At 38.9% G+C, this 12,952-nt stretch overlaps 1 protein-coding gene across 22 annotated transcripts in view; it reads right to left on the reverse strand.

Annotated features, from left to right (window-relative positions):
• Nucleotides 1–12,952, reverse strand: part of GRID1 (glutamate ionotropic receptor delta type subunit 1) — a 539,628-nt gene that overhangs the window by 34,955 nt on the left and 491,721 nt on the right. For all 22 annotated transcript variants that reach the window (XM_064430084.1, XM_064430089.1, XM_064430081.1 and 19 more), the window contains one exon: nucleotides 12,688–12,826. In XM_064430084.1, coding sequence (XP_064286154.1) covers nucleotides 12,688–12,826 — 139 coding nt within the window. The remainder of the gene's footprint in view (nucleotides 1–12,687; nucleotides 12,827–12,952) is intronic.

A 12,952-nucleotide genomic window follows, 5' to 3' on the forward strand; every position in this document is an offset into this window, starting at 1 on the left:
TGGGCTGCTTTAAAGATTATTCTTAGTGGGGCCAATAAAACTGTTCAAGGTATTCTTAGAATGGATCTACTCTTAGTACAGAGAATTAAAATGAAAACAAGTTTACCTCCATTTGTTATAACCTTAGACTTCAAAAGAACTGGGTCCATGACTTTCATTTGGGCATCTTGGATTTTCTTTGAAATGATGAATAATTAAACTGAGCTCTTAAATCAATCCTTAAATGGTCAACTTCCCTATAGCGACGTGATCAAATCCTGCATTGTTCCATTTCACTGCAAGTCACTTTAAATGCTCTTAATTCTGTCTCAATGCAGTGATGATGTGCAGACCAACAGGTTTCTTCATCAAATATTCTAAGCAAAATTTTAACTTTAGCAACAGAGGTAGTCCAGTAGGGATCAGCAGCAGTACTTGCATGCTTGGGATATACTTTTCTGGGTCAAGTCCTTCACCAGCAAATATATATTGCTTTATAATTCATATAACACTCACTTGATCTGATCTCCAGGAAAAACACCATCCACTTTAAACAAAAGCCTTAACAGAAAAAAGCCTCTACAAGGAGAACTGTAAGTATTGACAGATTAAACTGCACAGAATCAGTGGAGTTGCAGCCCTTCACACCAGGATTGAAGCTTTCCAAACCACAGCAGGAGACAAAGTGCAGACAGTCAGGGCTGTGTCTGCTCTTGTCCTCACCAGTGGGGCAGGAACAGCTGCTACACAGCATTTCAAGGAAGCAGGGACTTTCCTCCAGTGGCAAAACCAATCAATTGACACATCACAGAACTCGTTGCCATGTCAACCCCTACTCTTCCTATAGTTAAAACAAATAGTGATTGAACTCCTCAGCAGGTAATGGCACGGCAGCAGGTTTTTTCATGGTTATAATGGTCACTGCTGCCAATGTGGTGGTATCTCTGAGACTCTGACTGGACTGGGATTAATGCCCTAAATTAGGTGCAACCAAAAGTAAAATGTAACATACAGTTCTAGGGAGAGGATGCTAAAGCCAGCTTTATTTCTGCCCCAGAAGGAAGAGGTTTGCTACACATCCTGCATGCCATGTGTGATGGCAAACGTTCTGTCACCCACCCAGTGCAGTTTCAAGTTTCTACTGCAGTTTCTACTGCCCTTAAAGAAACTTCTTTTGTAGGCTACCTAGCAGACTCGTAGATAGAGCAGTACTGCTGAGATCAGTGAAACTAGTCATGCACAAAAAACGCACATGCTCAAGGTTCCCAGGATTGGAGACAAAAATACAAACAGTAAGAAACATGAAGAACAAAATAGCCAAATAATACATACACAAAGCACTAGAAGCACTGAACTTGTACAGACTCCAAACTGATTTAATTTCTTTCAAACGACTTCCAGTAGCCTCTGTTCCTACATGCAAAGGGAAAGACAAGTAAACTAAACTGTTTTCTTAACTCCTGACATAGCACTGACTTCCCTGCAGACTGAGTGCTTTCACTGGGGCTCTATTCCTGCAGAGCTACTGCATGATTAAGTTTTAAAAGAAGGGAACAAACAGAATGTAAACCCATTGAAATGCAAAGACAGTCAAGCCACTAATAAATGATACACTGTCATGTTCATGATTTTAGTAGTAATTAATTACTAGCTACATACATTGTATCAGCAGAACATTTGGAGGCTTTGTGTACTTCCTAAGAGTCTGAGATGTAGCAGGAATACATTTCATTACCAGCACCTGAAATTCTACTTTTGCTTTACCGATCTCAGAACAATCTGCGGCATTTTCACTGAAGTCAAAGGGTGGAGGATGTAGGACAAAACCCCTATAAGAAGGCTGTATCCCATTGCTCACAGAAGTTCTTAGTATCTTCCAGCAGTTTATTTAGGAAACATGCCCATTTTCAAAATTTTAACACTATTTCTGGCTACAAGACCCAAATTTGGATCCAAAAATCAAACTGGATTCTCATCATAATCAGTAAAACAGGTTCTTCTGTAAACAAAATTAAACCTCTGGGTATTCCTATCCATTGCTATTTCTAAGTTATGCCCTCAGGACCACCTCAACTACTCCAATCATCTGCAGTGATCTGTGTGAGTGTGACTTGACTTGTCACTGGATCCTAAAAGTCCATTTTGCCTAGAGCTGACACTGGCTCTGCTCCAGCACTGCACATAAAGAAATCTGTTAAAGAGATAGAAATAAGCTAAACATCTCCTGATTGCCAGTCCAGTGTTTCTAACTATACTTCCAACCCTTCTCCTCTCCAAACCTCCTCCAGGCAGTAAAAGCATTAAGTCACCTAGATTGATGATTTTTTTTCATTAACTTATTTGTAATTTATTTTTTTCTTTCTGGATGTCCCATGTTTTCTGAATTGTTAGCACATTGTAAAGAAACTGTGATGGTGCTTACAGCAGAAGTTATGATTGCTTTGCTTGAAATGTTTTCAAAATCACAGAATTGTGTAATAAACTATTCAATTTCTTAAATAGTTTGTCAATTAACAGTGACAACAATGGAAATTAGTTTCTGAGCATTTGCATCTCAAAGCTGGATCCACTGGGGCACCATAGTTTGTTATCCCTGGATGAAGTTTCTCGCAGCTGGGCATTTATGATTGCATATGAATTCATCTGTCTAACTAAGGGAGTGAAGTCAAAGGCCAGTCTTTCCTTTATATTCACAAGGGCAGTCTTTCCTTTACATTTACAAGGACTCTTTACAGAACCCTCTTCCCTACATAATTTTTCCAATTTTTAAAAGCTTAATAACCTTGAGATATTCCCCAGTTTGCCCACCATGTTTGCATTTAACAATGAAAAGTATCAGACTGACAAAGAGACACTCAGGGCATCTAACACATGAGAGTTTCTTTTAAGATGCAGGCCCTGGATTTCATAGTCTGGAGCTTTAATTTGTATGCTCAGATCCACATTTAAACTGCTACATGACTGGGCAGATTTTCAGAACAGATCAAGGAAAGAATTGGCATAACAGCACATTTGTACCACATTGGCAGATTCAGTTAAAAGTCTGAAAAAGGGATTCAGAGCAGCTATGAGCAGTTGCTGTTCACCCTGCAAATCCAGAATAATCAGTCCTACTAAAAAGTCTGGGTAATCCTGGATCCTTTATCCATACTCCATATTCCATTCAACAGTAAGAAGGAAATTAAAATACAAAGTGAAAACATGTCAAGAGCACGTTTGGAGGAAAAAATACCCCTGTTTGGACTTCCTTTGAATATTTCCTTGCTTTAGTTTTAAATCATTTTGCCATTGTGGCCTTTCTCTGAGTAGCTCAAAGGGTTAACATGTTAATTAAAGCAAGGTATTCTACTCCTTAAATTATTAATTAAAATAAAAAATGCAGCTGGTGTTTAACAGCACCTCGGTCCCAACAGCAGGTTTTAGTCACTTCACCTAGATCAAACATATCATAAAGTTGGCATGAAAATCATATTGTCTGAATCAAACACATATGGCAACTGACACATGCTTTTACCTATAATAAAAATAACAAACTACCTATTACATATGCAGATGCACTTTAAATTGTTTGCTACGCTGATGTCTTCTACAGCTCACATTCAGAAGCTAGAAATCCTAATGAAGATTAATGATTAAGATCGAGAGGGAAGAAATTGCTTTCTTCCTTTTCCATTGCTGCTCTAAGTACTGATAATGCTGCCCTTCTGTTTTGTGCTCAGATGACAAAGAGTAGCTTTTTAATTAAATTGAGTGGGCAACAGATAAGTTTGGCTTCTTGGTGCTGGCTTATAAAGCCTTTACTCAGGGTTAGTGGTACTTTGTACAATGACTGTTAGGATATCATTAAAGCCCATGAAATCCCAGTGTGGAGCAAGGTCCTACACGACTCTTTATTAAGTTTTGATTTATCAGGAGTCCTGCATGTCAGCAGTCTCACAGCTGGGGTGGAGGGGCTAGATGAATTCAGATCTGTCAAAGGTAAAATGTGATGCTGGAAAACAGCTTCACACCCTTCCCTTACCACAGGGAGCAGAGCAGAAGCTATCACTGTTGACAGAAGGAAGAGAAGAAAACAGAGGGACTCTGAAGAGGCACCTTGATTGCTAGAGCATGTGCTGCATACTCCTGGGAAATCAAAATACAGGGCTCTTCATTAATACTGAAAGCACATATAGCATTCATCAGTTATTACTGATCTCTAAAGTGCGTGCACTACATATGCATATTTCAAAGTCTGGAGGCCCACATGCCTTTTCTCAGGGGACCCAGACTGACACACAGTGTATGGGGCACTTCCCATCTCATCCTGATGTACAGGAAGGTAACCAGGAACAGAGACCTTACCCATTGTCCTTCCTCCTTCTCCTCACCCTCAACACAAGTCTCTCTGAATACTGAACCTCATACTAGAAAGCACCAAAAAAGCACATGAAAACAACTGGCTGCTCATTATATTGAGATTAATTAGTTTATTGGGCAGCCTAATTACATACCTTGAAATATGAGCTTGGAAATTGCATTATTGCCATATGTAAGAAACAGTATTTAACATCCACCCCATTCTGACTGATGGTTTTCTATTTTCTAGATAGACATGACTATTCATAAATCAATTAAATTAAATCAGTGGCACATTCTCTCAGGCTGGTTTTAATGGTTTAGAAGGCAAACAACTTCAATGCCTGTGATTACATTTCTTGTAATTCAACAAACTTTGTCAGCTGTATCAAAACAGCTTTTCTGAGGCAACGCCGTTCTCTCCCTCATCTCCAGATGAGTCTGGAAACACTCCTGTATTAGATTATAAAGGAGCACACGTGCAGGAGAAGAGAACATTGCTCAGTAAGGCAGATGAGCCCAGGAAATGGAAAAAAAAAAACCAAAAAAACATGCAACCTATCTCTTAGCAACCCAGTACTATTCCAGAAAAGTTTTTTTGGTTTTTTTTCTTCTCCAGAAAATATTTTGCAAAGTAAGAACTGAGAGTATAGCACTCATGGTAATAAAGAGTAGTATCATAAGTATCATACTTCCCAAGGAAAATAAGTTACTTTCTCCCCTAAACAACCATGACCTGCATTGATTAAAAATGTTTTGCTGGGCTTTTTTTTTTTTTTTGGTTTGGTTTGTGGGTTTGTGTGTTGGTTTGGTTTTGGTTTGTTTTCACATCATCACTATCAGGAATAATTTCTACATCTCTTTATAAAGATATTCAGTTTTTAAAGCCTTTCTTTAAATGGCAAGTTTACAGATTTTCACTTCATGGCAAGATGGTCAATAAATATTTTAGAATGTATTGGAACAATTTTTTTTTCAGTAGATGAAATATCATCCTATATATCAGTTAAGGTGTTAAGAGTGTCTGGTGTGAGAATGAATGCTCTTCTATTGTGGAGACCTTTATGAGGGGAGTGGCTATTTTAGATCTGATAGATTTAAATGGAAATGTCAAAGACAAAAGCATCCAGATTAAAATGTTTGCAAGATGTTGGAGTTTAATATCCTGAGGCAGAAGAAAAAAACAAACAAGATTAACAACACAAAAATACTACATTTCAAAAGACCAGCCTCAACAAACATCAAGAACTAGAGAAGAAAATCTCTTGGGGTGTTGCTTTAAAAGATAAAGGATACAGAAGGGCTGGCAATTCCTGAAAGATACCATATCAAAGACACACATGCAAACTATCTTAATATGAGGAACTAGTAAACAAATTATAAGGAGCTGCAAGAGCTCTTTTAGGACCTAGAAAACCAAAATCTTTCTCTTTAAATTTTAAAGAGTATTGCAGCTAATGGACTAGCTAACCATACATACTATAAATACATGGGAATTGTGCAAATGCGTGAGATAAAAACAACCAAGAAGCAAACATAAATCCTCCTCACAACACCAATAAATTTAATTTGCCTGATCTGTCACTGCAGAAAGCTATTTGTGTCACCCCTTGACTGAAGTTCCAGTGTCCAGAGCAGAAGATGGTAAAATTACCTTTGCTGTTAGGTGGGTGAGAAAATCTAACACTGAAAAATCATGGCACAAACATGACAGAACCACTGCTCATGTGGGAATGTTGGGGAGGAATTGAGCAAGGTGAGAAGACAGCCTTCTTACATGAACAAATGAAGCAGTTCCCAAAATGTTTCAAGTGATTAGCAGGGCGGGAAGCCTATGTATGCCCTGTTTGAAATGACAGTAATTAAAAAAAACAGGGACAACTTCTTCTAAGTGAGAACAGTGACTTTCATCTCCTGGTTTTGCAGGAAAGAACTCACTGTGATGAAGTGTTTACTTACTATTGGTAGTTTTGTGAATACAATTTATTTGTTCTGGCTTCAGGAATGCTCTCAGAGAGACCTTCTGGCAATTTGGAAACCTATGCAGTAATATTCACTATATTACCCTCCAACAGAATCTGCATGGATTTTGTAATAGGGCCCTGTTACACTAATGGCTCTGACCAGTACAGATAAATTATATAAAATACACATTATTTTACACGGGTTTTGGTTTGGTTTGGTTTGCAGGCAGCTGCTTCACTTCACAATGTCATTAAGATATCTGCCTGAAAACGTGGGAAAAAACCCCACTGGCCAACCTCTTTAATGGTTCAGACAGAGAATTATTTCCAAAAGAGAATTCTCTATGGAGTTTTTCTTCTTACTCCTGTTTTCGTCTTTATAGATGATAGATTGAGCTGTTATGAGTTGTCTGAAGCTCTAAGGCCCTTTCTGTTTGATTTGCTATAGTAATAATTATTTTGCTTTTTTAATATCTTGCTATATTAGATGCTATTATCAGTTCATATAAGACATTAAATCAGCTTCTTTAGAGAAAAAAAATAATAGAAACGTAAGTATCCTATTGAGCAAAAATCTTCTCTTACTGTGTTATGTATTGTTTATCCCTTAGGAGTCATATAGAAAATACAACCTGACAAAATAAGTCATAGGTGCTATCTATGTAATAAAAAGAAACCTCATCCTACAACAAGGAAGGTGTAAGGGGCCAGTGGGATTGAAGGCATGCAGAAAGCAGACAGCTCCTCTGTGGACAGCAGGGGAATAACCTATATTAATGTGAGACAACCTGACCCAAGAGGTGACTCTGTCCAAACCAAGGAGTACGAAATATCAGATTTAAACCAATCCTTGCACATTTTGATAGGCTGTCCTGAGGGCTGCCACTCTTGCTAGATTTTTCTCCTTTCAAAGCAAAAGAAAAAAATAATAAAGATTTTATTACCTGCACAGATGGTAGATTTTGCTAATGTTATATCCAAACCATTTTCTTCTCTAAACTGTGCATTCATCTGAATTTTAATGCCTCAACCCACCTCAGTCACAGAACTTCTCAGTAACCAGAACAAATGAAGAGATGCTCTATGATATAGGTCTCTCAAAAGTCAAGTTGGAGAAGTGTGGAATCACAAATCTCTTGGTTTGCCATTGATCTCCAATCTACACTACACTTTTTAATGGCAACAGGAGAGATGGAACGCAAGCTTGATTTTCAGCTGTGCATTCTCATTTTTCTCAGAAAAAATGTCCCTGGGAAATATCTGCACTTAGATGCTTGCCTGCTTGTTCAATTAGAGGAGTAATTAGGATCCATTTTAAACTGTGCTTGAGCGACATATGCCAACATTCAGAAAGCTTTTCAAAAGGCTCCAGACTCTGTGGCTTTCCAGGCAGCACCCACTGGGCAGCACCATCAATAGGAGTGAAATGAAAAGACAAACAATAGGAGTTGGAGCACTGGCAGCAGCCCAGTGCCTTGTCCTGAGCAGAGCCTGAAGGCAAATGCTGGCAAGCTCTGCCCCTGAGCACTGCTGCCCTACTGCACCGAGCATTTCCCAGGAAATTTCACCCCTGCGCTCCAGAGAGGGAATGTTCTAGAAAGAAAAAAAGTTTTGAGTTCTTGCATCTTTTTAATATTCTTTTTTAGCCTTTGTTTTTATGGAGGGACTTAATCTAGTTATTTAATGATTGAAGCTTTTGCTCACAGGCCTTTAATGATAATCACAATAATTATTTTTTATCATGCTCATTCATACATGCCTCCTGCCAACATGCCTGAGGTGCTGCACAGACACTGCAAAACACAGTACAAATTAAACATAACAAAAGAAAATCCACTGAAATATTTAAAAGGACACATCTGATATTAACAAGAGAAAGGCTGTTTTCAAACATGAGGAATTTGAAGACAAAATTGTTGTGAATAGAGAGGGATTCTGGTGAGGTTCTTGCCACCAACCCTATCAAATCCACTTAACTACAGCGGATGAAATGTTTGTTCATTTCCCTCTGGCTGGCATCTTCCAAGTACTTTTCTCATTTTATTATAAAATATTTTGAGATTGCTTCTGCTCTGTATGCAACCCAGAAAATATACCTTTTTTTGATACCTGCAGTGCTACTATAATACGGTCATTTATGGCCATCATCTTTAAAACAGCTAAACTGACAATATGCCATATAAGAAAATATTATTACTGTGTTATACAAGGAGAGAACCAAGACAGAGAGGAGGCTAAGCTTGCCAAGATCAAACAAAGCTTGTGGTAGAAAAAGAATTTGCACCCAAGTCTTCCAAGTGCCAGCCTATCACCCCAACTAAGCTGCTCTAAATCTTCAGCTGTCACCAAAATACAAGAAATAGGGGGATTAAAGTACAAATAAGTAAATCTGAAATCATGAAACAACAGCTGAGATCTTAAAGCAGAAAAATTATGCATTTGTATGCAGCTCATGAATGCATATAGTACAGATGCCTCTCAAGGCATCCATAGCATGTGCAAATTTAAGGATCAATTTGATAAAAAATTTAAACTCTTTTGAATTTGAAAATAGAATTCCTTTTTCATGTCCTATTTTTCTTGCATGATTCTTAGCCTCTTGTCAGACAAGCTCTCCTAAACCTGAGTTTCAGAATATCTGTGCAGCTACTGAACTGTATGTAGTCTGCTTGTTAACAAGAAATGAAGCTGGAATCTAAGTCACTGCTAATTAAACTCATAATTACAAATGGAAGGTCAGACAGCAGATCCAAGAGCTGCTTGAAAATGTAATAAGACAAAAGAAAGAACAAATTCACGTGTAATAATTCTGCCTTACTTAGACTGACCTATTAGAAGACCCCTCAGCTGCACACAGTACTGAAGGCAAATATTAGAATAATAAATTCAAATCATTTGGGTTTAAACTTAAACAAGTTTGTTGAAGATTAGCAGAGGTTCTAAACATTACCTAGATTTCTTATTAAAAACAAAAATTGAGAATTGATTATTTACTAAGTTAGAACATGGATCAAAGCTTCCTAACCTGAGCTCCAAAGCAGTGGCCATCAGCAGTTGCCTTCCCTTTTTCATACTGAACTAGATAACATCTCTCTCCTCTGCCCATAAGGGGTCAGGAAATCTGCTTGATGTATCACTGCCCTGCCTGTGGATGTCCATAGACACAGAAATCCTGAGAAAACCACAACATTGCCTTTGTTCCCTGGCTGGGAGGTGGGGCACAGAGAAGATGAGAAGTACAGGAGGTAATCTGGACAAAGGGATTAAGAAGCAGCATTAAAAGATCAACGGGGAGCAGAAGCACCAACCACTAGCAACTGAAAAACTGAGGGCAGCAAGGAAGGTACACCATATTTCCTGTCAGCTTTGACCTCCTGAGGGGATAAAGGTTTTCATGTGGGTCTCAAACTCTACATTTGGACCCATCCCACCACCACATAACACCAGTATGAATGATGGGCACACAGGACACATGAGGAGCAAGGAAGCACGTGCTGTCATGCCAGACCAAAAAAACCAGTGCCTCTTCTTGTAAGCACACTTGAGATGAAGCCCTTGACATTTTGAAAAAATCCAAGGAGAAGAATAGCTTTTCTTTCCAAGTTAAGCATGTCTCTTACTTGGGATCTAGACACCTGGACAAAAAATCCTGTTTGGGATTTACAAAGTAACTGTCAAGAAACAAATATAGGTGGCAGATCAAAGCTGCTTTCTGCCATTCCTCCTACACTGGATATTTCAACTTTCTATGAGCCACAGGAAGCCTCTGAAACTCACAGCAGGGTGGAATAGCCTTGTGAGACTTGCAGATGCCAGATATAACTACCAAAAAACAGTATTCCCTTATCAGCAGGCTTTCATCTGACACGATAATTCTAAAAATCTGCCTTCCAACAGTTCAACTTTGCTTCAGCAGTGAACGTCTCACCAAGCCTCTTCTAATAAATATTGTTTATGATTTCTATGACACACTTGTTTTGCAGTGAAATTGTGGAGGCAGTGATCACTGGGTTGATTGACACCTAGTTATTCAATCAAACATATTTCTATTTCACCAGTCACAGACCACACATGCCAAATTTGATAATGAAACAATTTCTATTAGGCATTTTAGAGAGGGCTTGGGAAGAAAATCAGTCTTGTAATGAAAATCTTAACTATGCTACAGCTACTGCAGCATCATAATACTTATTTCTCTCCTGCTGGCAATTTGAAGGCAGCAGCACTGAACACCAGAGGACTTCTCTATGGAGGGAGAGACAACAGCAGACATTTACTGAAAGGATGGGGGTTGTTTTCTCTTAACAATGGAAGTGTACACAGATTTGCTAGTTCTCAGCTGGTGAGCAAATATTCAGCCCTAGCTCATTGTGGCTCTTTGGGTGGGAAAAATTGATTTCACATAAGTATTCCTTTCTGGGTTCATGAAAGACAGAATGCAGGCAAGCTGAGTGGCAGTGTTGGGCAAAAACATTCACTGCACATCACAGGATGTGAAGCCAGCTAGAATGGGGAGCTGAGGCACAAGGCCATGATTAATTCATGAAAGGCAGTAATTTACTTTCTTAGAAAAAAAATGGTTTTTCTAAATCTGACAAATTATTTCATAGGCTGTTTCATGTAAAGAGCGGGGACATGAAAATCATAGCTCAGACATGGATGAAGGTTCAACACAAATTTCCAGAGAAACTATTTCTTTACCCCACCTTCTCTAGACAAGGCACTTCAGGAATGATTTTGGAGCCTAAACTACAGCATCCAGGACCACTTTTGACATCAGACAATATGAACTATCCACATTGTGGCTGACAACACCCACTAGAGATCCCTGCCCCTACAGCCAAGTAGGTGGAACATAGGCAGTGAAACTTCTGGTAACTTACATTTCTTTTGGCATTTACATTCTGGCACCTGAATTACTGTTCTGTTGATGTTTTCTTACTTCTACATCCTCAGCTTGTATAAGGGGATGTGATAAAGGGACCTGGGAAGTGGCAGCTACCTTTAGGTACAGAAAGGCATTTAATTACTATTCTCCAGCTGCCATCTCTAGCAGTAGAAGGGTTCCTGAGTTCAATACGTGTGAAACTATTCTGAGCAGGTTCTTTACCCAAATAACTTATCTCCTCAAGATTCTTAGCAATGTCCTTTCATTTTAATAAGAAGCGGATTTAACATCTCTTGTACATTTTGTAATAGCTCATACTCAAAGGCCTCCTCTAAAAATCCATAGTTCTGCTCTTAAACCTCTTTTTTTTTGGAGATTCCTCATGTAATTACACTGCAACTTTTGTCCTCCTCTGAACTTTGCTGAGTTTTGGAAAGTACTGATTAGACCAAACAGAAAATTTCTGCTGCAGTGAAAGAAATAGAACCTTCAGAAATTTTTAAGAATATCATTAGTCAAGCTTTCTGGATAGCCATTTGTGCCTTGCTTTTCCAGAGCAATTTATTCACTGAGCTTAACCTTATTCCCAGTACAGCCAGGCATCATACATGGATAGTTTTATTCTACATTGTTTCTCATGTTATGTCCAGAAATTACTTGGAGTACTTATTTGTGTTACTGTTAAGACCCATTTATTATGGCCAAACTAACAGAAAGTGAATTTAAGCTTTTTAAGGTTTTGGCCTGGTATAATGATGGTGATACATCCACATAAAGCATTACAATATCTGCAAATGAACATTGGCAGGCTAAAAATTGGAAATTCTATTGAACTCATGTTTAGAAGAAATGGACTTATGTCCTTCTCTGCAGAAACCACAAGTTCCAGCCTCACCTTAGTGACAATCCTTCTGTTTCAGGAAGAGAACACAAACATTCAGTGCCAGTCTTCCCAATGCAATCCCAAATGAGAGCAGCAGCTTAACTGTGCCACCCTCTAACACCTGAAATCCTTGGTTCAGCACTTTCTAGAAGAAGAGCCCGTGCTGCTCCACTCCATTACTACCACATCAAACACGAGATATCAGGCTCTAACCTTGTCAGCACTGAGTGTGAAATTTCAATGGCCCTGCCAGCACACCACACCAGTGTGAAGGTGGAAGTTTTGTCCACATTTTCTTGGAAAAAAAATTAAAACCTTTGGCCTTTAAATTAGAAGAAAAAAAAAACCCCAAGTTACACACACACACAAATTGCAACCAAACAACCAGCAGGACATGAGAGACCTCTCTTCTGGAAAAATACAGAACTAAAGTGTCATTGTCCCCTCCATCAGAACTGCTTGAGGACTGTTGGAGTGAAGGAGAAGAGGGGAAGAGGAGAGAAAAACAGCCACTGCAAATAAGCACAGTATTTTATTAGAGAGTTATCTCCTTCTTGCAAGAATGAGCACTGAAATGGATAATACCATCCTGTGAAATCCAGGTTTCCAGCTTCATGTGAAGAAGAGGCTCTTACCTTATGGGATTATCCATCCTTGATACTGTGAGAAATGCTGCTAAATTCGCTGTGTAGGAAGAGCACACAATAAGGGTGAAGAGCCACCAGCTTCCCATTACAATGCGCATCGCCACAGAATTGACAGTGGATTCACCCCCTACAAATAAACAGAGAAATGGAGCGTCTCTCAGAAGCTTCCATTTGCAATCACCCTCTGCGTGCCCATGTATGTTAAAATTTGTTAAGTTCCTCTCTGCTTTCTCTCCAGTCTGCCCTTTTCACT

The sequence above is a fragment of the Passer domesticus genome, chromosome 8 (assembly GCF_036417665.1).
Source record: "Passer domesticus isolate bPasDom1 chromosome 8, bPasDom1.hap1, whole genome shotgun sequence".
In the NCBI taxonomy this organism is placed as follows: Eukaryota; Metazoa; Chordata; class Aves; order Passeriformes; family Passeridae; genus Passer; species Passer domesticus.